The following is a 26,204-nucleotide window of genomic DNA, read 5'->3' on the forward strand; positions in this document are numbered from 1 at the left end:
TCTGTGTCCATTTGCTGCATGCTCTTTGTCCGCTTCTGTTGTTGTCAGCGGTACAGGAATCTGTGTTTCTTTTTGTTGTGTCATCTTGCTGCCTCAGCTCTCCGTGTGTGTGGTGCCGTTCCTGGGCAGGCTGAACTTTGTTTCGCACTGGGTGGCCCTCCTTCCAGGACGCGCTCCTTGCGTGTGGGGTTCCCCTACACAGGGGCACCCCTGTGTGGCACGGCACTCCTTGTGCATATCAGCACTGCGTGTGGGCCAGCTCCACATGGGTCAAGGAGGCCCGGGGTTTGAACCGCGGACCTCCCATGTGGTAGACGGACGCCCTAACTACTGGGCCAAGTCCACTTCCCAGGAAATTATTTTTAGCATAACAACCAAAAGCCTATTTTCTACAAAGCAAAAACAAAACACAAACAACCAAAATAAAAGTGAGAAAATCTTTGAATAGGCAATTCACAAAAGTCATCCAAAAACACTAACAAACATGAAAATATGTTAAAGCTAAATAAAGAAATGCAAAATAAAACCAGGAGACACCATTTCACATTAAGCAAAAAAGACAAAAATTTTATTAAGTCTGACAATATCAAGGTGTTGGTAAACAATGGAAATTCTTATACCCTGTTAGAAGGAATGTAAATTAGTTCAACCATTTTGGTGACAATGGGACAACATCAAAGTTAAATATGTTCATCCTCTATAACCCAGAAATTCTACTTTTAGGCACCTAACCTGGGGAAACTCACATACATGTATGTAAGAAAACATATACAAGAATACTCATTTTAGCATTGTTTGTAATAGAAGAAAACAGGAAACAACCCAAATGCTAATTCACAGAAAAAGGTATGAATTGCAGTATAACACAACAGAACACTGTTCAGAAGTCAAAATGAACTGGGGGTGGGAAAAAAACTATACAAAGATGCCACATATGATACCATTTATGTAAAATAAGGGAATAAGAGTATTAAAAAATACATGGGAATAATAGAGACTAACTCAGGTTAGTGCTGGACTGGTTTCATAGCTGTTCATTATTATTCAGTGTGCATCTCTGTATGCTGACATACCATGAAATGAATCATGCTAGGGGGAAGGAAAACAAAGAATGGTCAGATAAGTTTTAAATTTCATTAGTTTAAATAAAAATAATCACTAGAATGCCATTCATCAGCTTGAAGCAGAATAAGGCAATTAAGTATTCAGTACTCTTTAAAACCAAACCCCAGGGAAGCGGATGTGGCTCAACTGATAGAGCGTCCACCTACCATATGAAGGGTCCAGGGTTCAATACCCAGGGCCTCCTGACCAGTGTGGTAACTGGCCCATGCACAGTGTTGCTGTGCACAAAGAGTGCCATGCCACGCAGAGGTGTCCCCACGTAGGGGTGCCTCACAATGAAGGAGTGCGCCTCGCAAGGAAAGCCGCCGCACGTGAAAAAAGCACAGCCTGCCCAGGAGTGGCATTGCACACACAGAGAGCTGATGCAGCAAGACGATGCAACAAAAAAAGAAGCAGTTTCCCAGTGCCACCTAATAATACAAGCGGACACAGAAGAACACCCAGCAAATGTACACAGAGAGTAAACAACGGAGGGGAAGGGGAGAGAAATAAAATAAATCTTAAAAAAAAACCAAAACTCCAAACCCCAATATTTTTAGACGTTCCAATAAAAAGAGTATTTTTTGTGATATTCTAGGAAAATAGTTATATTTTTCACATTTCATTGGAAAATGTCTTACAATGATCATTTTGAAAGATGCTTATAAAATTTTAGTTTAAAATTATAAAGAAATAAAGAAAGGAATCTCACAACTTATAGTCACTAGCCACCACGTCCCATATGTTAATAAACCACATCCTTTCCCACCACCCCACATTCTGGCCCAGAGGCTCCCCTTTAACACCTCCCATAGTCTCTGAAATAAAATCACATATACTTGTAGCGGAATCTAAACTCCAGCTTTCAAACTATTCCCTAACCTACTCCTACACTTGAGTAGGAAGATCCTATAATGAAGCATTTACTGAGGTTGCCAAGACTGTAAGTATTTGACAGGTATTTACTATCTAGGAGTGGAATGGAACTGTGAGGAGAGCTTAACCCTACTTCATGCTTGCAGGTAGTACTAAAAGGAACAAAATATTCTCTAAACTTAAAATGTTAATATACCAAAAGTTACATACTCATTTCAAGGAAAGATTCAACTGCTTAGTTATAAAATGTGTACTGACTCAAAGAAGTACATGTGAAATTCTTAAGTGAGTAAAATAATACTTTACTTTGTAGGCAGGAAAGACAACAATAATAAAAAAATTCCAACAACCTTCAAAGGTCTGTCCTATTTTCAGGAGTTCCATGAAAATGAATTTTTACATAGGCAGCAGATAAAACCGTAATAATTTCCATTATTACCTGGGGGACTGTGCTCTTTGAGGCATCTGTAGGCCTAGCCAAGGAGATTAACTCTTTCATTGTTATTTTCAACAAATCCATTTTGCCTTTCTTTGATTCTGATGCTAACAACGCCTATGGAAAAACAAAGCAAAATTAACAGGGCTCTTCTTTTATACACACCCAATTTGCTGCTTCCCCAAATCAATCCCAAAATGCAAAAACCCATTTATGTAAGGATGTGGTGATAAGGCAAACAAAGTAGGCTTAGGCAAATAATTTAACAGATCCGTCCCTCAGATTCTTCATCTGTAAAATTAGATGGTGAAGGTGAAATCATATGGTCTCTAGGGCTACTTCCAGATTGTTTGTTTATTAATTATATAATTCCAAGAGTTTAAGTAATGGCTCTTGCTGGAAACTCCTTAAGAACCATAAATGGGTGGACGGTCTCATACAATAAAGTGAATCAGTGTTAATAACAAATTTATGGACCAAGAAAATTATCTTTTCTTAAAAAACAAATAAAACCCATCTGGATTAAATTTCTTGTCAGAACTTTGAAATTCTCTGGAAATTGATCAATTATTTAATTCTCTTTCACTGAGAGCCTATACCTAGAAAGACAATCAAATTGTAACATTTAAAACTCCACCGGACAAAAGTATACTATGAATTCCAAAACAATCCTGTATTTGAGTTTTCAAGAAGCAGCCTACTTACTTTGGGTCTAGCATTTTGCCATTATCCAATTAAAATGAAAAATAAAAAACAATACCAAAACCATTGGAGGCAGTAGAAAGGACTGAAATAGTCAAGTATGCTACAACACTGCTGAACCTTGAAAACATTATGCTAAGTAAAAGGAGCCAGTCACAGAAGAGCACATATTATATGATTCCATTTATATGAAATGCCCAGATAGGCAAATCCATAGAGACAAAAAATAGATTGGTGGGTACCCAGGGCTAGGCTTAGCAGAGATAAGGGGAATGGTGATGGATTGCTAATGGTATAAATTTCTTTGGGGGTAATGTTCTATATTTAGATTGTGGTAATGATTACAAAGCTCTGGTGAAAAGAAAAGAAAAAAAAATATATATATATATATGGCATAAAAACCAAAGGACTACATATGGCTGAAGTAAGGGCTGCCTTTACAGTAATAACACCAAGCATTAATGGATTAAACTCCACAATCAAAATAGAGAGATTGGCAAGAGACTCACCTCAGGCCCAAAGACACAAATAGGGTGATACTGAAAGAATGGAAAAAGATATTCCATGCAAATAGTAAATAAAAAAGAGCTGGAGTAGCTATACTAATATTAGTCAAAGTAAACTTTAGGGCAAACACTGTTAAAAGAGACAAAGAAAGACACTATATATTAATAAAAGGGACAATCCACCAAGAATAACAAGCATAAGTATTTACGCACCTAACCACGATGCTCCAAAACACATAAGGTGAACACACTGAAAAGACTGAAGGGAGAAACAGACACCTCTACAATAACAATTGGAGACTAAAATACCCCACTCCCATCAATAGATAGAACATCTAGACAGAAGATCAATAAGGAAACAGAGAACCTGAATAATATGAAAAATCAACTAGATCCAACAGGCATATAGAGAACATTGTACCGCAATAGCAGGATATACATGCTCCTCAATTGCACATGGATCATTCTACAGGATAGACCACATGTCAGGTCACAAAACAAGCCTTAATAAATTTAAAAAGATTGAAATTATACAAAGCATCATCTCTGATCAAAATGAAATGAAGCTGGAAATCAGTAACAGGCAGAGGACTAGAAAACTGACAATATATGGAAGATAAATAACACTCAGTCAAAGAAGAAATTAGAAGGAAAATTTATAAATATCTTGAGATGAATGAAAATAAGAATACAACATATCAAAACTTATGGGATGGACAACGAGCTAGATGGTGGCGGAGTAAGGAGTTCCTAGAGTCATCTCCTACTACAGGGCAGTTAGTAAACACCCAGAGCTATGTGGAACTAGCTGAAGCACCTGTTAGGGAGCTCCAGGAGACCAGAAGAGCATCCTGCCACATTCTTGAAGGACTGCAATGAGGAGACTGCCTGTCTTCAGAGAAGATTTGTAAATAGAGTGCTCCACACCACAGAGGCCGGTGCCCATCCACCACTGGAGGCAAAAGCTGCCTTGGGGACCTATTCCGCGCTGGATTTGCAAGCTCCACTTTCCAAAAACGGGGAAGGAAGATATGGTTGGGCACTAACTTGAGCTACTGATGAGTAAATTCAGTGGGCTAAAGTATCATCCTGAGAAAAGCTAAAGTTTGAGCCTGTCCAAATCAGAAAGAGGCCAGTGGAAGCCATCTTAACTGCACCTGGCATGAACAGAAGTGGGGTGAAAATCACAGTGCTGGAAGTGGACGTGGCTCAACTGATACAGCATCCATGTACCATATGGAGGGTTCAGGGTTTGATCCCCAGGGCTTCCTGACCCATGTAGCAAGCTGGCCCACGCGCAGTGCTGCTGTGTCCAAGGAGTGCCATGCCACACAGGGGCACCCCCGCATAGGGGTGCCCCACGTGCAAGGAGTGCGCCCCGCAGGGAGAGCTGCCCTGTGTGAAAAAAAGCACAGCCCACCCAGGAGTGGCGCCGCACACATAGAGAGCTGACACAGCAAGATGACACAACAAAAGGGACAGAGTTTCCCAGTTCCTCCAGATAATGCACAAGTGGATGCAGAAGAACACACAGCGAAGAGACACAGAAAGCAGACAATGGGGAAGAAGGGGAAAGAAATAAATAAAATAAATCTTAAAAAAAAAAATAAGAAAATCACAGTGCTGTTAGGGACTGGCTTCTTTCTATCCAGATCAGATTGCAGCTCTAGCCTAAGCCCCAGCTCCACATCTGGAAGGGAGGAAGTTGGGGAGACCTGCTATAGTCTCTCTGGTAAATTACTGGCTAGGCGCGGAGGCCAGTGATTGTCCTACTTTGACAGTGCAAGCAGCCCTAGGAACTATTATGTGGCTGGAATTGGAAACTCCATCTCCCAAAACCAGGGGAGGAGACAGTTGGCCACTGATTTTGGCTACTGATTGGTGGACTTGGCTGGCTAAGGTACAACCCTAAGGTGTGACCAGAGACCAGATTTTCAGGAAATGCTAAAGGATGTGCTAGAGACTGAAAAGAAAAGACAGGAGAGAAAGACCTGGAAGAGAGTCTACAAATGAAGATTATATCAATAAAAGTAACCAAAAGTGTCAAAAGAATGGGGAAAATAAAATATGACAGATAAAACTCAAATAAGAATAAATTTCTTATATTCAGAAAACTGCAACTCAATGTTCAAAGAAATAAAAAAAAGGCCTAAATAACTGGAAGAACATTCCACACTCATGGATTGGAAGACTAAATATAAAGACGTCAATTCTACTCAAATTAATATACAGATTCAATGTAATCCCAATCAAAATTTCACATTTTCTTAAAAAATTGAATCAAATTTATTTGAGAGGGTAAGGGGTCCTGAATAGCCAGAAACATCTTAAAAAGAAAAAGCAAACTCTCATCTCCAGACTTTAAATTATATTACCTAGCTATAGAGGTAAAAACAGCATGGTACTAGCATAAAGGCAGACACACTGACCAATGGAACCAAATTTATGGTTCAGAAACAGACCCTCACATGTTTGGTCAAGTGATTTCTGCTAGCCTGTCAAACCCATACAGCTTGGGCAGAACAGTCCTTTCAACAAATGGTGCTGAAAGAACTGGATATCCATAGCCAAAGGAAGGAAAGAGGACCCCTATCTCACACCTTGTCCAAATCTTAACTCAAAATGGATCAAAAACCTAAATATAAAAACAAGAACCATAAAGCTTCTAGAAGGAATTATAGGAAAATATCTTTAAACCTTGGTGGTGGGTGGTGAATTCTTAAAGGAGATAAGAGGAGGACTGAGATGTACTAATGTTTAATGTATGTAGAAGTTTTAAATAGCTTTAATCTAAAAGTGTGGAAATATATAGAGTGGATGGTAACAAATAGTGAGTAACAGCTAGTTTTTAAACAGGGATGTGGCTGAAAATGATAGTCTAGGGATGCAAATGCCAATTGACAGAATGCTGCAGAATCGTGTAGGAACTGAATAGTACAGTAAACCAAGAGGTAGATGACAACTGTGGTCGATGGTACAGATGCAAGAATGTCCTTTGTGAGCTAGAGCAAATGTATATCACAACTGCAGAGAGGTGGGAATGTGGAGAAGCATGGTAAAAATACAACTGGGGTGACCTATGGACTGTGGTTAGCAGTAGTAATGTAATATGTTTGCATCTATGCCAAAGATGTACTATGTTGATAATGGGGCAATATGGAGAATATGTACCAAATGTACACTATGGACCTGGTAACAATCAGATGATATTATTTTATCTGTGACAAATGTTCCACCACAGTGTGGTGTTTTGGTAGATGGATAATCTTTAGGAATTCTGCACATGTGAATGATTGTTTTATAAGTTTACAACTTCTGTTATAAAAAATATTTAAAATTAATAATAGGGTGGGTTGGGGGGAGAATACACCAAATGGGAGATAGGAACTGTAATTGATAGTAAGATTTTGACAATATTCTTTCCTAATCTGTAACAAATATCTCACGACAATACAAGGTGTTGGTGGAAGGCTGATGTATGGGACCTCTATATGATGTAATGCATGTTTGTTTTGTAAGTCCACAACTTTTACTATATACTTACTATTTATGTATGTTCATATATAAATGATATAAAATAATAATAGGGTAGGTTGGAGGGAAATACTTTGGTTAGTATTTTGACAATGCTCTTTAATCATTAGTTTAAAATGTTTAACAACAATGCAAGGTATTGGTGGTAGGATGATTTATGAGAGTCCTGTATGATGCTATGTATGTTTGTTTTCTAAGTTCACAACTATTACTATACTCTTATTGTTTATGTATGTTTATGTGTAAGTGAGATACTTCAATAAGTTTAAAAAAAATTTTTTTTTAACTTATGGAATGCAGTGAAGGCAGTGCTCAAACAGAAATTTATATCCTTATATCCTTACATTAACAAAAGAAAAAAAGAGCTAAAATCAAAGACCTAACTGTACATTTGGAGGAACTAGAAATAGAATAAAGTAAACCTAAAGCAAGCAGAAGGAAAGAAACAACAAAGATTAGAGCAGAAATGAATAAAAGAAAAAGAAAAATAGAGAGCATTAATAAAACCAAAAGCTGGTTCTTTAGAAAGATTAATAAAATTTAAAACCCATAGCTAGAATGACAAAGAGAAAGAGAGGATACAAATAAATAAAATCATAAATAAGAGGGAAACATTACTATTGACACCACAGATATAAAAAAGGATTATAGGGGACACTATGAACAACTGTATGCCAACAAATTAGACAACCCAGTGAAACTGACAAATTCTTAGAAATACACAAATAACCTACACTGACTTTAGAAGAAACAGAAGATTTCTACAGATCAATTACAAGTAAAAAAATTGACTGCCAGTGAAGAAAACCCCAGAACCAGATAGCTTCACAGGTGAATCCTACCAAACATTCCAAGAGAATTAATGCCACTCCTGCTCAAATTCTTCCAAAATAATTGAAGAGAAAGGACTACTATTTAACTCATTCTTTGAGGTCAACATTACTCTGATACCAAAACCAGATAAAGATACTACAAGAAAATCATTGAAACTATTTCTCTTATGAATATATATGCAAAAATACTCAACAAATAATTGGAAATCAAATCCAAAAACACCTTAAAAGAATTATATCACATGATCAAGTGAGTTTTATCCCCAGTATGCAAGGGTGGATCAATATAAGAATATCAATCAATGTAATATACCACATTAATAAAACAAAGGGGGGAAATATACATGATCATCTCAATGATGCAGAAAAGCCATTTGAAAAAATCCAACATCCTTTCTTGATAAAAATACTTAGAAAAATAGGACTAGAAGAAAACTTCTTCAACATGATTAAGGCATATATGAAAAACCCACAAAGAACATACTCAATGTTAAGAAGACTGAAAGATTTCCCTCTAAATGTGGAAGAAGACAAGGATGTCCACTGTCACCACTGTTATTCAACACTGTGCTGAAAGGTCTAGCCAGAGGAGTTAGCAAAATAAATAAATAAATAAAAGGCAACCAAACTGGAAAGAAAGAAGTAAACTTTTCACTATTTGAAGATAACATGATCCTCTATATAGAAAGTCTAAAAAATCTACAACAAAGCTACTAGAGTTAATAAAGAAATTCAGCAAAGTGACAGGATACAAGATCAACATGTAAAAATAGGTAGTGTTTTTATACACTGGTAATAAGCAATGTGAGGAGGAAATGAAGAAAAAAATTCCATTTATAATAGCAACTAAGTTAAAATATCTAGAAATAATTTTAACCAAAGGACTCTGTTCATGGATAGTAAAACTAAATATTAAATATTGTTAAGATGTCAATTCTACCCAGTGTAACTTACGGATTCAACACAATCCCTATCAAAATTGCAACAGCCTACTTTGCAGAAATGGAAAAGACTATCATCAAATTGAAATGGGGGATAAGTGACCCCGAATAACCTAAAACATCTTTAAAGGAAGAATGATATTGGAGGAGTCACACATCCCAATTTTAAAACTTCTTACAAAGCTACAGTAATCAAAATAGCATAGCACTGGCACAGGATAGGTATGTACACCAATAGAATCAAATAAGAGTTCAAAATTAAACTCTCACACCTAAGGTCAACTGATTTTTGACAAAGGTGCCAAGTGTCCTCAATGGGGAAGGAATAGTCTCTTCAACCAATGTTTCTGAGAAATTGGACATCCATATGCATAAGAAAGATGGGGGATCCCTACCTCACAACATATAAAAATATTAACTCAAAATGGACCAACAAAATCATAAAACTTCTAGAAAAAAACACATGAAAGCACCTTTAAGTCACAAATACTTACACTTTACACCAAACACAATAACAACAAAGGAAAATATAGATAAAAGGGACTTTGTCAAAATTTAAAAGTTTTGGGCTTCAAGAGACTTCGACAACCAAAACAATGAGAGAAATATTTGGAAACCATATATCCAGAATATATTTATTTTTTCAAATCTACAACTCAACAACAAAAAGATAAACAACCCAACTAAAACATGGGCAAAAGACTAGAATAGACAGGTCTCCAAGAAAGATACACAATTGGCCAAGAATACACAAAAGATGCTCAACATCATTAGCCATTAGGGAAATGTAAATCAAAAGCACAATGATGTATCATTTTACACACACTAAAATATGATTATTTTAAATAATAATAATAATACAAGCTAGAGAGGATGTGGAGAAATAGGAACACTTGTTTATCACTGATGAGAACTTAAAATGATACAGCCATTGTGAAAAATAGTTTAGTGTTTCCTCAGAAAGTTAAACATGGAATCACCAAATGACCTTGCAATCCCATTTCTAGGTATATAACCAAAAGAAAGAAAAGCAGGGACTCAAACAGATATTTGCACATTGATGTTTACAATAGAATTATTCACAATGGCCAAGAGGTGGAAGCAACCCAAGGTCCATCAACAGATGGACAGATTAACAAAATATGGTATATTCATACAATGGAATATTATTAGTCATATAAAGATATGAAGTTCTGATACATGACCAGATGAATAAGCCTAGAAGACATCAGAAAAAAAGAAAAGATAGAAGACATCAGGTTAAAGCGAAATAAACTAGACATAAAAGGATAAATATTATACAATCTTCCTGATACGAAATAATCAGAATAAGCAAATTCATAAAGTCAGAAACCAGAATGCAGGTTACCAGGGGCTGTGGCAGGTGCAAGGAATGGAAAGTTAATGCTTAATTGGTACAGAGTTTCTGTTTGGGGTAATGCAAAAAGTTTCAGTAATGGATAACAGTGATGGTAGCACAACATTGTGAATGTAATTAACACCACTGAATTATATATTTGAATGTGGTTAAAGTGGAAATTTTATGTTGTATATAAGTTATTAGAATGAAAAAAAAAAACCCACAGGCCTATAAAATGCAAACAATGAAGCTAATGTAAACTATGACCTATAGTTAATAATTTTATTTCATCATTTGTTAACAAAGGAATCACACTAATGCAAAGTCTTAATAGGGAAAACTGTATGTATGAGGGAAGTACATGGAAACTATTTTCTGCATGATTTTCTATAAATCTACAACTTCTCTTAAGAAAAAAAAAAACAAGAAGGAACTTTGGGTATTTGTGAAAGGAATAAAAAAGGGAAGGGAAAAATATGGGGGCACTACAAACTAGAGACTTCGGTTCATTTATTTTCATTGATTTTATTACGCCTTCCCATTCCTGGATCTTATCTTAAGGAATATTAAACAGAAACCTTCAGCATACAATCTGATTTAGTACTATGAGGACTTTCATTTTTATTCCTCAGGTTCATGAAGGTGAGACCACTTAATTTCTATATTGTGGAAATAAAATATTTTCCTAACAATCTGGGTGTACTAATATGGAGCAATCTTTAAGGTGTAATGTCAAATGGAAAAAGCAAGGGGCAAAACAGTTTACATCACATGCTTTTGTGTTAAATAGGAAAATGCACTCATACGCACATTCTTGAATGCAGAAAGGATAGGAAATCAGTGTGCCTGGGCTCAAGGCTTAGCTCTGCACTACTTTTGCTTTTATTATGCCATTTAACTTTCCTAAGCCCCAGACCATTCATCTACAATAAACCTATACTCATCTAACAATAAAAAGGTAATCTACAGTAGCTGTTTTAGTTTCCCAGTTGCTAAAACAAAGATCAAACAATGGGTTTGCTCAAAAACAGGAATTTAACAAAAGCAACAAAACAATAAAAAAAAAGCAAAAGGAGAAAAAACAGGAATTTATTGGTTCACAGATTCAGAGGCTAGAAGTCTTGCTTCCTCCAGGAGTCTATATACATTCTTGCTGCCTGACAAACTTGGTGATTCCTTGGCTTTTTCGTCATATGGCAACGCACATGGCAGTGTCTTATTTCTCTTCTGAGTTCCACTGACTTCCATCTTCTGGCTCCTCCCCATGTCCTTCCCTTCTGTGTCCAATTTCCTTTGCTTGTAAGAACTTCAGCCATATTGGATTAAGGTCTACCCTATTCAGTTTGGGCACACCTCAACTAATAACATCATAAAAGGTCCTATTTACAAATGGTGGATTCACACACAGAGCACTAGGAGTTGGGACCTGAATATGCCTTTTTTGGGAGACATGATTCAATCCCCAACAGTACCTGTATCACAGGCTTCCAGGAAGATATAATAAGATACTATATGTGTAGTAATAACTATTAATAGTAACTGTTAACTGCAATTTAGATTATGATTATTTTACAGAAGGATTCACATGAATTCATTAACACTGGAAGACTGATTTTTTCTAATTAAAAAAAAAAAAGCAACATGTGCATTTCCTAGAAGCGACCAATGGGAGAATACAAGACAATCTTGCCTGAAAATGTGCCACAGTGATGTCTGCCTACTTAATACACAGGTGAAAATCTATACCACTCTCTGTTCATATTACTAGATTGACCTCTTAGAGGGTTTGTTCCAAGAACAGGTATGTCACAAGAACACACTGTCCACATATTAAAACAAAGCCACAAATACAATGATACTGAAAAGAAAGAAATGCCCCGTAAGATGTTCACTCACATGTCAAGGAGATTAGGAAATACTATTATCAAAAGAAACAAAGAAGTAAATAAACAAACAGTTATGGTTCTATAGACAAATACCTGTATGTAGAAAGGAATTCCAGCACTACGCCTTGTAGCACAGAGTTTAGAAGAAGGATCACTGCATTTAATTTCCTCTAAAACATTCCATAACCACTGTTCCAGCAGCTTTTGAAGACTCACATTAGGACACCTATGAGGCATATTTAAGCAAACATTTGGAATTATCAGATACCAAAAGGTAAAGGTACAAACTATTGATATACATTAACAATTAGAAAAAAATAAAAATCCTTATATTTGGGGGTGGAGGGAAGTGAAAAATATATAAATATCTTATTTTCTATTTTTCTCTATTTTCTTCTTTCTTATGGGTCTCAGGATTTGAAGCAATTATTGGTTCCATAAATAAAAGCAAGTGTCACCATTACTTATCTTGTCTGAAAATTGTTTTCCTGCTAGGCCTGCATTCACATTCAAAATGTCCTAAAGTAAGTTCATGTTTTACACTACAAGACTCAAGATTTCCCACAAAAAGACCATAACTTTATAGTTTACTGTAATTTATGTTCTACATTAATAGAGATAATATACATACTCAAAGAAAACTCATTTTAAATTGTATTTTTACAAATCATCTTCATCTCTCAAAATTTGGCATACCACAAATAAAATTTTCAAATAGATCCTATGGAGACTTAGGAAAGCAGATTATCTGGTAAGAAGCATAAATGTTTCCAGTTTTTATGAATATTAATATCAGTGAGCTAATGCTCTATTACAGTAAGTATTACCTTAGGCTACTTTCAAACAATTAGATTATATTTTAATTTTTAAATTTATGCCCTACAAGACTATATAACATTTTCCTAGGAAGTAGAATCTTCGGTGATAGGTAGACACAATTATTTTAGGAAGATAGTAACTGGATTTAGCTTAAATTAATATATAGAAACAAAAACCTAAAATCCAAAGGAGAAGGGGTCTCTTTTTAAATTGAGTAACACATTCTACAGAAAGGTAACTGATTTTCAATTTGCATGAGAACTTTATCTCTTATAAATATATTTGACATTTTTTTCTTTACTCTAATTTGGTGAAACTTGTTTCTCACTAAGCATTCCAGATAACACTTCAAATCTAGTTGTGCATCTCACACAGAACAAAATATATATATATATATACTACTTTAAAGTAAGCATTTTTAAAAGTTTGACATGGGCCTAAATATTATTTCAGCCATAAATATTACAATCTCCACAATGCCAGTATGTTCTATAACTTTAAAGGTTTCCTTTCAGCATTACATATCCAACAGGACATCCTTACTTCTTCCTACCACTCTCCTTTAGCCACCAAAGCCAGGAATCAAAAATCTGAACCACCAGATTAAGAGAAATCCAAAGAAATTACAAGCAAATGCAACGTGTATCCTTGTTTAGATCCTGATTTGAACAAACCAAACTTAAAAAAGGTATTTTCCAATAATAGGGAAAATGCAAACATGTTCTAGATCTTAGAAGGCACCAAATAATTATTTCTAGGATGTGCCCATGGCACTGTGAACAAGGAATAAAGAGTTTATAATTTTTAGAGCTGCATTCTGAATTGCACAGGAATAAAAATAATAGCTATGGAATTTACTGGTTTGTTTGTTTTTTATAACTTTTTATTTTGAAAGACTTTTCGAACTTACAGGTTTTACAAAATTAACACAAACCCCATACAGAGAACTCCAGCATACTTCTACTCCCCAGGTACCCAGACCTATGAATTGTAATAATTTGCGACATTTGCCATATGATTCTATCTACCCGTCCATCAGTCTATCAAGCTATTTGCTGAACACATGAGTGTAGGTTATATACCTTATCTTCTTTGAACACTTGGCGCTACCATGTACATATCCTAAGAACAATGTTGAGGTTTCAATAGTCTCCTGTAGGGATTTACTGTGTTTGAAAAACCAAGGGGAGAAAGGAACTGCAGGAGATAAGAAGTATTTTCTTATTTCCTTGTTCTTCCTATCAAGTGCATTGAAATACAGTACAACAAACACTAGTTTGGTAGCACTCCCCAGTACTGTAGGTTAGTTCTTTCTGGGCCAATCTGAGCTTGCTACACCAAGGTTCTAGCAAAGCCAACTGATCAAGGAGACAGGCAAGTCTGGGATCAGAGCTGGCTACCTCACCATGTGTCACCCTCCCTTGACTGCCCTTGAACTTACAATGGCTCTTGACTGTTAACCAAATCTTGACCTAACTCCTGAAAATATGTAATGAATAAAACAAAGGAAAATGTTACATAAACACAATACTATTTATATAAAGCTTAAAACATGCAAACAATATTACATATTGTTTATAAACCTATTACATAGGAATATCATAAAAATATTCATGGGATTAATAAACTCTAAATACTAGATGGTGATTACTTCTGTGGAAAGAGAAAGAGAAATAGGATTGGAGTTAAGTACACAGAAGGCTTCAAGAGTATCTATCTAACATGGGGAGCTGATGTGGTTCAGTGGTTTAACCCCCAGCTTCCCACATACAAGGTCCCAGGTTCAAGACCTAGGCCCCAGTACCTAAAAAAAAAGAAAAGAGAGAGAGAGTAACATTTTATTCTTCTTAAATCTGAAATAAACTTGGCAAGAATGCTAAGATTTTAAAAGCTTGTTTGTGTCTAAGCGAATGTTTCAGTATTCTCTGTATTTTGGCACTGCTACTAAATGTCTGAGGGAGAATTAAAATATATAGATTGACAGCAAAGCCCTTGCTTAATAAGAAGGCATTACTTCTAGGTGACTGTCCTAAAATGCTCAGTTACACATTTGCCTTAATCTGACTCATATTAAAGGAATTATTAGTTCTCTATTGTTTGCTTTGGTGAGTTCCATTCATTCATTTTTTTTAAAAATCTACAGAGTACCTAGTAGTTGCTTGGCACTTTGCTTAACCCTGGGAATGGAGAAGTATAATAATAATTCCAAATTACACATAATTCCGAAAGTGTTTTCATGTAGCTTTGGAATGTATACAGAGTATATTGTACAAAAAATAAATAATTTTTAAAAAAGAATATACTGTTTTGTTAAAAGCTATCTTCCTAATCATGTTTTATTCAGATTACCATTCAGATTGATTTCAAGTCATCATCATCAACCATCAGGGTCTGTGTACTACGGATGGGAAGTTAGCTGGAGAACTAAAATATCCTGCAGAAAACCCATGCAGTGGATAACCCACTGCTAACTGACTTGGAATTAACTCATTTCTGGAGGTCCTCCAACTCCCTTGGGCAGTTTGGGAAATTTATTACATTTAATAAACTGTTTTCTTATATTAACCGAATGATTCACCACTGGCTTAAAGGTATTATTTCAACTGCAAACACAAAGCAACTAATTTTACATTTAAACATAAAGTACATTTAAAGCCAATACATGAAGCAAAATTCCCAGAAGAATATCAAAACCAAGATCACCAGGACACTAATCATGTATCTCCATGAAATTCCATCCTCTAATGAGTAAGGGTTAAGCCTCCACCAAAATCTTTATTCCTCAAATAAAAATTACCAAGCTGGTAACATTAAGAACTCTTAGCACAAAAAGGCAGAAAATTCCTGCCCTTCCCCATAAACAGAGACTTGCATTTTGTCAGGTTTAAGAGCAAGTCCAAATGAAAATTCAGTCCAATTAATAAGTTATTGGGTGAAGAAATATAAAAACAAAAGCAAAGCTACTTATTTGCTAATTGTCAAACTTGTACCTTACATGGTTCCTTATTTCTTTTCCCTTATTTTTCATTTGTCAACCACTTTGAATAATTCTGGATAATGCAAAAAGAAAAACCAAAGAGCTTGTTTTAGGGACAAAACCAGAATTTGTCCCTAACCTAGACAATGAGCAAATAATATGTGCTTACTCAAGCTCAACATGATCTATCATTACCATTTTCTGAATGACAATAGCAATAAATAATTATCTTAACAACAAACTCTTAGCCTGGCTATAAAGAATAACATACTTCAGATACTTAAAAACACTAAGTAACACCTATCTGAGTAAATGATACTCAGGCAATCAAGGGAGGAATAATTAGTACTGATCTGATACACAGTACAAAGACCTAAAATTTTACTCTTTTATACAGACAAAAACAGAGGAAACTGAAAAATATGTAATTTTTTTAAAAATGTGAGGCTTTCAGGAAAAGAAGGCAAAAAGATAATCTGATTTTAGAATCACTTCCAAATCTGTTACGAGAATTCCATTTTTCTCAAAAACTCACTCACATCCAAGGTTTTATAAATCAAAGTGTTAGCTGCCCAGAACATAAAAAGCAATTACGATTCCTGCCTTTGAACTGGGATAGGAGAGCTATGCCCTTATACTTCAGGTTTAAAGAAAAAAAAAGAACTACAATGCAAAATAACGTGTTTACTTCCCAAGTACATGGTTGTCCATACACTATTCTAAAATCATCTATTGATGATGCTGAACAAACTGATCTAAAGTTCCAAGTACAGGTAGGAAAAGGGTTAGAGTAGGATAAAGGCAGCTTGGAGAGGGTAAGTATGATTTCTGGGAACAGAAAGCTTATCTCCATTTAATTTACACAATCATGTTGTTTCTCCTTTGTTCCATCTTCCCCCTCTACTCTTCAATGCAACTCCCTAATATACACATATGTACTTTATTTGTTCATAATCTTAAAGCAACTTACTAGGGTCCATACATATTAATGTTTGCACAGTTTCCAGGATACCTTTTGCTTTTATACTCATGTGGTTGAAAGCTCTCAGAAAAAAAGATTCCAGGGGGAACAAAAACACAAATGCCTCCCCCTGGGTCCCCAAGCCCTACGTATCTAAACAACTTCATTCAACTTCACCTAATACCATTTTGGGTTTTTGTTTTTGTTGTTGTTTTTAAGGAAGTATTGGGGATTGAACCCAGGACATGGGAAGTAGGCATTCAACCACCGAGTTACACCCAGCCCCCCCATTTTGTTTTTATATACACAAAGGGCTTTTGCACTAGTTATCCCATTGCTTGGAAAGCCCCTCCTCAGAAAACTGCTGCTTCTTGTCATTCAGGCCTTGGCTTAAATATTACCTTAAAAGGAAAGAGACTTTAAGCTTACCAGTAAATTTGATCACATCAGAAACGTATTACCACCTGATAGTTTCTTATTACTATTTATCTCCTTTCCTTAATATATAAGTTCCATGATATCAGAGACACTCTCTATCCTAGGCACCTGTCCATCCCCACCACCTAGAACAGGTCCTAGCATCCAAGAGAGAGCTCAGTAAATATTTATTGAATAAATGAATGACCTATAAATTACCAACTATGTTGATCATGACATTCTAAAAGACCAGGTTGACAAAGAAAGAGGATATTGCACCTGGAAAAGAAAGTATAAACAATATTTATACTTTCTAATCACAGAAGTGCCACCATTGAGTCAGTAGGTAATTCAGCTCCTTGTGTCCTCAAAGAGGTATAAATGCATTCAACAAATTCTCACATATAAAGGTCATAGTACTCACACAATGATATATTCTACTCAAATTTCCAAGTAACCTATCAAAACCGACTAAATTCTGTTCCAAAACTTTTCCAAGATTCAAGAGCAAAACCAAGCATAATGTTCAGGTTCATGTACAGTGTTACAGCCATGAAAATATGTACAGCCATGAACATGAAGCAGAAACTGTGTTGCAAATAACCAAGGTTTCTGAGTTTTAAGTATAGATATAACATTTAATCCAAGGTTATAATCTTCCTTTTTAATTAACTCTCTCTAGGAAACCTTCAACCCAGGATTTTAACTCTCCCTCCTCTGTGTAATTAGTTAACTCTCAAGAATACACCTCCAGCCAGAGGAACCAACTGTTCTGTTCCTGTTGGCCCAGGACTGAAGTTCCCCACCATGCAGCATTTTCAGTGCTAAAAAAACAAGAGTCCCGGGCAAACCCAGATGGCTGGTCACCCTACCTTTAGATCTGACCCCACTCCTAAGCTCTTGACCTGTATTTCAAACTGTCTTCTAGCCTTCTAGACAGCCTACTAGAACACCTCAAATTCAACATGTCTAAAACATTATTTTACTTTTCATCAGACCCTTCTTGCTTTGCTTTTTTTTTGTTAATGGCATTAATCAGTCCTCTCATCAGCTGGGATAGATATCCCAGTGACTAGACCTCCCTTTGGCTTTAATCTCTTTCTAAGAGATTATATAATTTACTTATCTAAACCCAAAGATTAAAATGGTAGGCAGGAAGCTCTTTTAGGAATAATGACCCACAGAAGAATGTACAACAAATGGACGTGGTGGGGTGGGGAGAAATAAATAAATCTTAAAAAAAAAAAAGACGACGACCATGTTTTACCAATCTTTCTCTCTTTTATAGCACCTGCCTATCACAATTCCTTATATAAAGCAGGTGATCAATAAACTTTTTTTAGAAATATTAAGATTTTTTATTTCTCTCCCCTTCCCCACCCCCCTTTCAGTTGTCTGCTCACTATGTCCATGCATTGTGTGTTCTTCTGTGTCTACTTGTATTCTTGTCAGCAGCACCAGGAATCTGTGTCTCTCTGCTGCGTCATCTTGCTGAGCCAGCTCTCTGTGCACACAGCGCCACTCCTGGGCAGGCGGCACTTTTTCGTGCGGGGCAGCTCTCCTTATGGGGCGCACTCCTTGTGCGTGGGACTCCCCTATGTGGGGCACACCCCTGCATGGCACGGCATTCCTTGAGCGCATGAGCACTGCGCGTGGGCCAGCTCATCACACAGGTCAGGAAGACCTGGGTTTGAACCCTGGACCTCCCATGTGGTGGGTGGACGCTCTATCTGGTGAGCCTAATCTGCTTCCCAATAAACTTTTTTGAACTAGTAATTTCTGAAATAGCATAAAGTTCCAGAAAAACATGTGGGTTCTAGTGCCAGCTCTGTCACCCACTAGTTCTGTGACTATGGAAAAAATCATTTAATTTCTCAGTATCTACAAATTACCATAAAATGATAATTATAAAAATCCTTTGAAAATCAATGAGCTTTTACTACCTGGGCTATTGTTATAAATGCAGAAGATGATGGCCCTAAACTATATAAGCACCAGAAGCTCCTGTTGAAGACTGTCCCTGAAACACCTCATAATGGCCCAAAATAAGTCATAGTTCATTGTCAGGTCTTCACAAGCCTCTCTTAGTTCCAAGAAGTTGAATGTTTGAGACTTAGATCCTCATGCAGGATCACAGCAACTCTGCCCTACCATATCATACTATCAATTATCAAAGAGAGCTCCTCTAGCACAGTACCTGGCAAACAGTAGATATTCAAGAAATATTTTGATGAATGATTAAGGGCCATGTGGTGTGGGTCCCAGTTGCTGTACATTAGCTGTACCTTCACATAGGCAGGCAATTCGAAAACCAGGTGTAGTAAAGTGGGGCTGTACTTTAAGATTTCTTAATGGTGAAGTCACTGTTCCTGTGAAAACACAATAGCCTAACCTGGAGTTCTAACTATTCAAAGAACCTTCTGTCTACTCCTCAGCAAGGAAAGATTACTTTTTAAGGAAGTGATCTCAAAACTCCAAAATTGCTGGTGTTATGATAATGAAGAAATTGACAGGTACAAATGGAACCATGTAAAGCTCCCCAGAATAATGTAGCAAACCTAATTATTTGTTTTGGTTTCTCATCACAAGTCAGCAAGGAAAAAGGGAAAGGTTCCCAGTGAAGCAGTCCTTGGTTCCTTGTGCCAACTCCAGGCAGTCACCAGTCACAGCCATAGGGAATTTCAAAATCCTGCTTCTATCAGCAAATGCCTTTCTACTAAAAGAGCAGATATCCTCTTTGTCTGAAGGCTCTTTTGTTTCATTTCACTCTTTGTCAAATTAATACAAAATGCATCCCTGGCCTCTGAGTACCTCATAAAATTGTAACTTTCTTACAAGGGGTTCAAGGTTCTTCATAAACAATTCACTAACATCAAATGTTATAAAACCACAAAATATTCCCATGAGATCAGTTTACCACTTCTAAAGAAAATTTACTAAAAATGTATACAATTTCCCTTAATCTTTCATACCCTAAAATCCCCAAACTTTCCCAGTAAGAAACTAGAAAGCAGCATTATATAATCAGTAGCAAAAGAAGCCTTAGAGAGTTGAACCTTCTTATTTTATCAAAGAGGAAACAGCAGCCTAGAGAGGTTAAATGGCTTTCCTTATGTCAACAAAGTTGTTGGGTAGAACTTGGCTCTAATTTGCAACTCAGTATTCTTTCCTCTACACTCCAGAGAAAGTGGTGGTTAGGGAACTGGGGGTTGGGGGGGTTGAGGAGGTGGGTAGATTGAGAGGAATGAGACCATTCTGATTTTCCTGTTCATCAGTCAAGAAAGGGTCAGAATAGGAAAGGCTGACAGGCAAGAGGCAGGGAGATTGTGTTTGTGTGTGTGTGTGTGTGTGCACGCATGCGCTGACAGGCAAGAGGCAAGGAGATTGTGTGTGTGTGTGTGTTTATCCTATGCCAAGTGTTATGGCCTGAGTCCCTACTAAAAGTAACAGAGAAATGAAGAGGCCTGGCCATAGCTGGTATTCAGGCCTTTGTGTTGCTTGAGCAGATCACTGAAGCAAATAATTGTTCCATAAACAGATTAGTCCAACTTCCATCCACAGAGCAATCTCACTTGTAATGGATAAATATTCTAAGATAAGCATAAAAACCGCAGACTGAAATCAAATTACATATGCTGTATGCCCAACTAATTGGTCATTAGGCTATTTTGTGCCGATAAATCAGGTGCCCTGACTATAAACAGCTTTCCAATGGCTTCATCCAGAGAACCATTCACCTAGGTATGGCAACACAAGAGTCATTTTTGTTGAGTTCTGATTAGTTACATTACTATTGTTAATTGAGAAATGTTACCTTCATTTCCTCAAACTCTTTCAGCATGGTTATTTTTCCTAATTGAGAGATTTTCCAATCTCCAATTATTTTATAAGCTAAACTCTCCACTCCATTCAATTCTTTCTTTGGTGTAGTATTATGTTTATTATTTCAAGGTTCGTGTTTATTATTTCAAATTAAACTAAACACTGACAGATGTGCTGGGAGGTTATGTGCATGTGTGTGCACATTTTAAAAATGGAACATAACCCTGAAGAATGGAGAAACTTTAAGCCTGAAACATTTTGCCCAAATGAGATCCAGTGAGAAAGTTGTCCATCAACAGATGCCATCTTAACCAATCTCATCACCATCAAAACTGCTGAAGTTCACTGCAAGCTAAAACATCAGGGGCTATTTTGAATCTCCAGCTGTAGGCAGAGGCAATTAAAACAATGACCAAATCTAAACTGAATTACCAATCAGAGGGCCATGGAAAGAAGGGCAAAGAAGTGGATAAAATTAATATTAAGAAGCTCTGGCACTTTACTAATAAAGCTAGGATTGAGGTTACTCATTGAGAACAAGATTCCCCTGCTGTTTGTCTAAATGACAAAGTATTATGAGGACTTTAAAAATGAATGCTCAAAGTTCCAGAAAGAAGGCAATATTTGATTTAACTATAGAAGTAATCTTTAAAATAAAAATAAAAATTCAAGGGTCATTAGCAAATCACAGACCAAAGACACAAAGATTCAGAATTTTAAAATTTAGACATTCTAGCTTTCCCCAAAGCCTTTTAATCTACTATATAGTGGGAGTTTTAAAGGAATTTTCTCTCTATAAATAATGAAATGGCTTCCTAGAGTAGATCTTCACTTACTTATTCTAATTAATTATTAATATTTCAAGTAAAATTCATAAGACACTTCAGTGAGAAATAAAAGATGTCTTCTTTGGGCACATTTGTCAAAGGAAATGAGAATAAAAGTTTAGACAAAATTGTGTCTTCTTTCATTTAGAGTTGAGTGATTTTTCCCCTAAATCTGACATTTTACATTCTACATGTATTTCTTCTTCCAATTTCAAGCTCTCTGGAGAACTGGTCTTTCATTTTTCAGAAATGTAAAGAAAATTATTTATTCTTTATTATATTTCAATTGTCCACTAGAGGTTTTCTGTTGAATATGAATGGCAGTAGCAGTAAGTAACTATTGAAAGTTTAAATCCATATTTAAATCACTATCCACCATATAATGGTTGGCATCCATGAGTCAGCACTAGTTTTTTATTACAAAAACTGTTAAATATCAGCAGTCTATTTTTTCAGACCAGTAAGGCAAAAATGAATGTATTTATTACAATAAATATCTGTAGGTTAAGCTATATTCCAATAAGCAAAGCAACTCAAACATATAAAGAGTAAGACAACATCAAGTACTCACTAACCTCCCTTCTAGATTTACACTGTAGTCAACAACTCTGTCCCTTTATAGAAGCTTTAATTTACAGTTGGTCTAGATTCCCCAACTTAACACCCTATTTTAGAATACTGTTCATTTCCATTGAGAGAATGACTTAAAATACTAAGATTATAGAAAGTGAGCAATCAAATATATATTTCATCAGAAGCACAGAATTTAGAAAGTTTAGACTTTAATGTACATAGATCTATCATATGCTTAGGTCATAATTTCATCAGAAGCACAGAATTTAGAAAGTTTAGACTTTTTTTTTTTTTTTAAAGATTTATTTATTTATTTAATTTCCCCCCCTCCCCTGGTTGTCTGTTCTTGGTGTCTATTTGCTGTGTCTTGTTTCTTTGTCCGCTTCTGTTGTCGTCAGCGGCACGGGAAGTGTGGGCGGCGCCATTCCTGGGCAGGCTGCACTTTCTTTTTCACGCTGGGCGGCTTTCCTCACGGGCGCACTCCTTGCACGTGGGGCTCCCGCACGCGGGGGACACCCTTACGTGGCACGGCACTCCTTGCGCGCATCAGCACTGCGCATGGCCAGCTCCACATGGGTCAAGGAGGCCTGGGGTTTGAACCGCGGACCTCCCATATGGTAGACGGACGCCCTAACCACTGGGCCAAAGTCCGTTTCCCAAAAGTTTAGACTTTAATGTACATAGCTCTATCATATGCTTAGGTCATAATAATGTATAGGCAAGTAATGATGCTTTTTAAAATGAGAACATGAATCTTTCATCAAATTCTAAATAGAATGCACATATAAAAAAATCACATTCTAGAAAACTAACTCAAATTATTTTTGTGTATGTATGTGTATGCAAGTGCTGCTTCAAAAGAGTCCCTGAGGGGAAGCGGATGTGGGTAAACTGATAGAGCATCGTCTACTATACAGAGGTCCAGGGTTTGATCCCCAGGGCATCCTGACCTGTGTGGTAAGCTGGCCCATGTGCACTGCTGCCGTGCACAAGGAGTGCTGTGCCATACAGGGGCGCCCCCACATAGGGGTGCTCCACGCGCAAGGAGTGCGCCCCACAGGAGAGCCGCCCTGCATGAGAAAAGCACAGCCCACCCAGGAGTGGCCCCGCACACACTGAGAGCTGAAGCAGCAAGACGACGTAACAAAGAAGAGAAGCGTTTCCCTGTGCCACTGGATAATGCAAGTGGATGCAGAAGAACACAGAGTGAATGGACAGATAGCAGACAATGGGAGGGAAGGGGAGAAAGATAAATAAAAATTAATCTTTAAAAAAAAAGTCCCTGAAAAAAAGAATAGTGTCTCACATTCTTTATTCTTCCATGATTGTTTAATAGTGAAGTCAGTTTACATCTGAAGACGTTCTGAATAATCCTATTAAAAACCAATTCAAACAAATGTGGCTCATGTTTAACTCTTCAGTTATTTATCCATTAATCTCTTTAAGTGCTTCCTTCCTTAACACAGCTGTAGTTCAAGAGGTGGCCAGCAGTTGGCCTCAATTTCAGTGGATTTTCATGAATTCCCAGCTCTCTCTCTGCAAACTTTTAAAATGTTGTATGCCTAAACAATTTTTTCATAACTTAAGAGAGCTTATAAAAAGCTTTCAAAAGGAGTCCAAAAGAAACAAGTTTTCTTTTCAAAATAAAAACCAAACAAAAGGAAGCCACACACATTGTAAAGATATTCTCTACAAAACATTCTGTTCAGCAGATTTGAAATGTCTCCACTTAGTTTGAAAGCAACAGTTGACAACTCATAACAGGTTGGTTATAAGCCAACAGGGATAGCCGTGAGACTTTTACAGTAGTTTAGGAAATGTCTGTCGAATCCTTCCCCTTCCATCTATTTGGAATGCCTTCAAACTGTACCATTCAACCACAGTTTTTCAAAGGTCCTCTGCTCTTTTCTCCTTTTATATTCTCCCCTAAATACTGCAATCCTACTATGATGTTTATGAAGATGACTCACAAATTCATGTTTCTGTTGTATTACCCAAACTAATGCCCTTTCTCAAACTGCTGACTTGATTATTCCACCAGGATATGCTATCTCACACTCAACACATCCTAAACAAACGCTTGGATTCATCTCAAACCACTATCTTCTTTTAGCTTACTTGGCTTTGTCAACACAAATTCCATTTATCTGGTCATCAGGGCTTAAACCAAGGAGCAATCTTGGACTCCCTGGTCACCTCCATTATCCACATTTAGTTTGTTCTTATAGAGACTGCATTTATTTTAAGATGGCCATCATGATATCTTACATCCCATATGCACTTCTGCAATATAATCTTGCCACTTCCCCAACAAAAGGTGGAGATTTCTGGCTCCACTTATAACTAAAACAATGTGGCTGAAGCAATTCTATGAGACTTCTGAGGCTGGGTCAGAAAAGAGGATGCAGCTTCTGCCTTGTTCTCTTGGAATATTTTTCTGGGGAAGCCAACTGCCATGTGAGAAGTTCAACTACCCTGAGACTGCCATGCTGGAAGGGCTTCAATTAGGACTCCAATTTACAGTCCCAGCTAGGCCTAGCCTTCTAGCCATCCCCACTAAGATACCAGAAATGTGAGTGAAGCTGTCTTGGACCCTTTTGAATAGTTCATCTCCCAGGTGACTGCTATCACTCAACCTCAGTAAACACCCTGAGAAGACTCCCAGCTAAGCCCTGCCCTAATTAACATACCAAATCACAAAATATAATAAAATATGTCCATGGCTTTTCATCTAAGCAGTTAATAGGTTAAGTTTGGAGTTGTCACTTTGTGGGGCCAAATGTTAACTGAGATGCCACTTCTTTCTCTCCATTCTCTCATCGCCTCAGATCTAGATTGCTAAAACAGACTCCAGGCTCCCCTCCCTACAATCTATCATCCCAATCTACATAACCAAACACTTCCAACTTAAAAACTACTTTTACATACCAAGCTCACAATCAACCGCAATCTCATAATGCTCTACATTTATAGGACAGTTTATAATGTAAAAAGAGTTTTCATGAATAACCATTTCATTTGACCCATATTACAAAGCCAGAGGGATCTGTCATTAAAACATTCTTTTTCTTACTTTTAGAGATGAAGATATAGGAGGATAAGGAAATTAACTTTTATACAACCTCTCAACCAATAAATAGAAGGTATGCAAACAGAACTAAGATCTTATTTTATAGATTGTTATTCCCCTATCTATAATGCCTTTTATGCTCTATTTCAGATCAAAAATGTTTGATGCCTCTCTCCATCTCTACTACAGTAAATCTGCTTTCAAGGTACTCCCTGGTCTGGCCTCCATCTATCCAGTTGTTTTTTGTTTTTTGTTTTTTTAAAGATTTATTTTTATTTATTTAATTCCCCTCCCCTCCCCCGGTTGTCTGTTTTCTGTGTCTTTTTGCTGCGTCTTGTTTCTCTGTCCACTTCTGTTGTCATCAGCGGCACGGGAAGTGTGGGCGGCGCCATTCCTCGGCAGGCTGCTCCCTCCTTCGCTCTGGGCGGCTCTCCATATGGGTGCACTCCTTGCGCGTGGGGCTCCCCTACGCGGGGGACACCCGTGTGGCACAGCACTCCTTGCGCTCATCAGCACTGCGTATGGGCCAGCTCCACATGGGTCAAGGAGGCCCGGGGCTT

General features: G+C 36.9%; 1 protein-coding gene across 4 annotated transcripts in view; it reads right to left on the minus strand.

Annotated features, from left to right (window-relative positions):
• THADA (THADA armadillo repeat containing) overlaps positions 1-26,204 on the minus strand; it is a 383,919-nt gene that overhangs the window by 280,072 nt on the left and 77,643 nt on the right. For all 4 annotated transcript variants that reach the window (XM_012524133.3, XM_058278477.2, XM_071208795.1 and 1 more), the window contains exons 23-24: positions 12,272-12,404; positions 2,420-2,533 (exon numbers count right to left, since the gene is read on the minus strand). In XM_012524133.3, the coding sequence (XP_012379587.1) occupies positions 2,420-2,533; positions 12,272-12,404 (247 nt within the window). The remainder of the gene's footprint in view (positions 1-2,419; positions 2,534-12,271; positions 12,405-26,204) is intronic.

This window comes from Dasypus novemcinctus, chromosome 17 (assembly GCF_030445035.2).
Source record: "Dasypus novemcinctus isolate mDasNov1 chromosome 17, mDasNov1.1.hap2, whole genome shotgun sequence".
NCBI classification, from domain to species: Eukaryota; Metazoa; Chordata; class Mammalia; order Cingulata; family Dasypodidae; genus Dasypus; species Dasypus novemcinctus.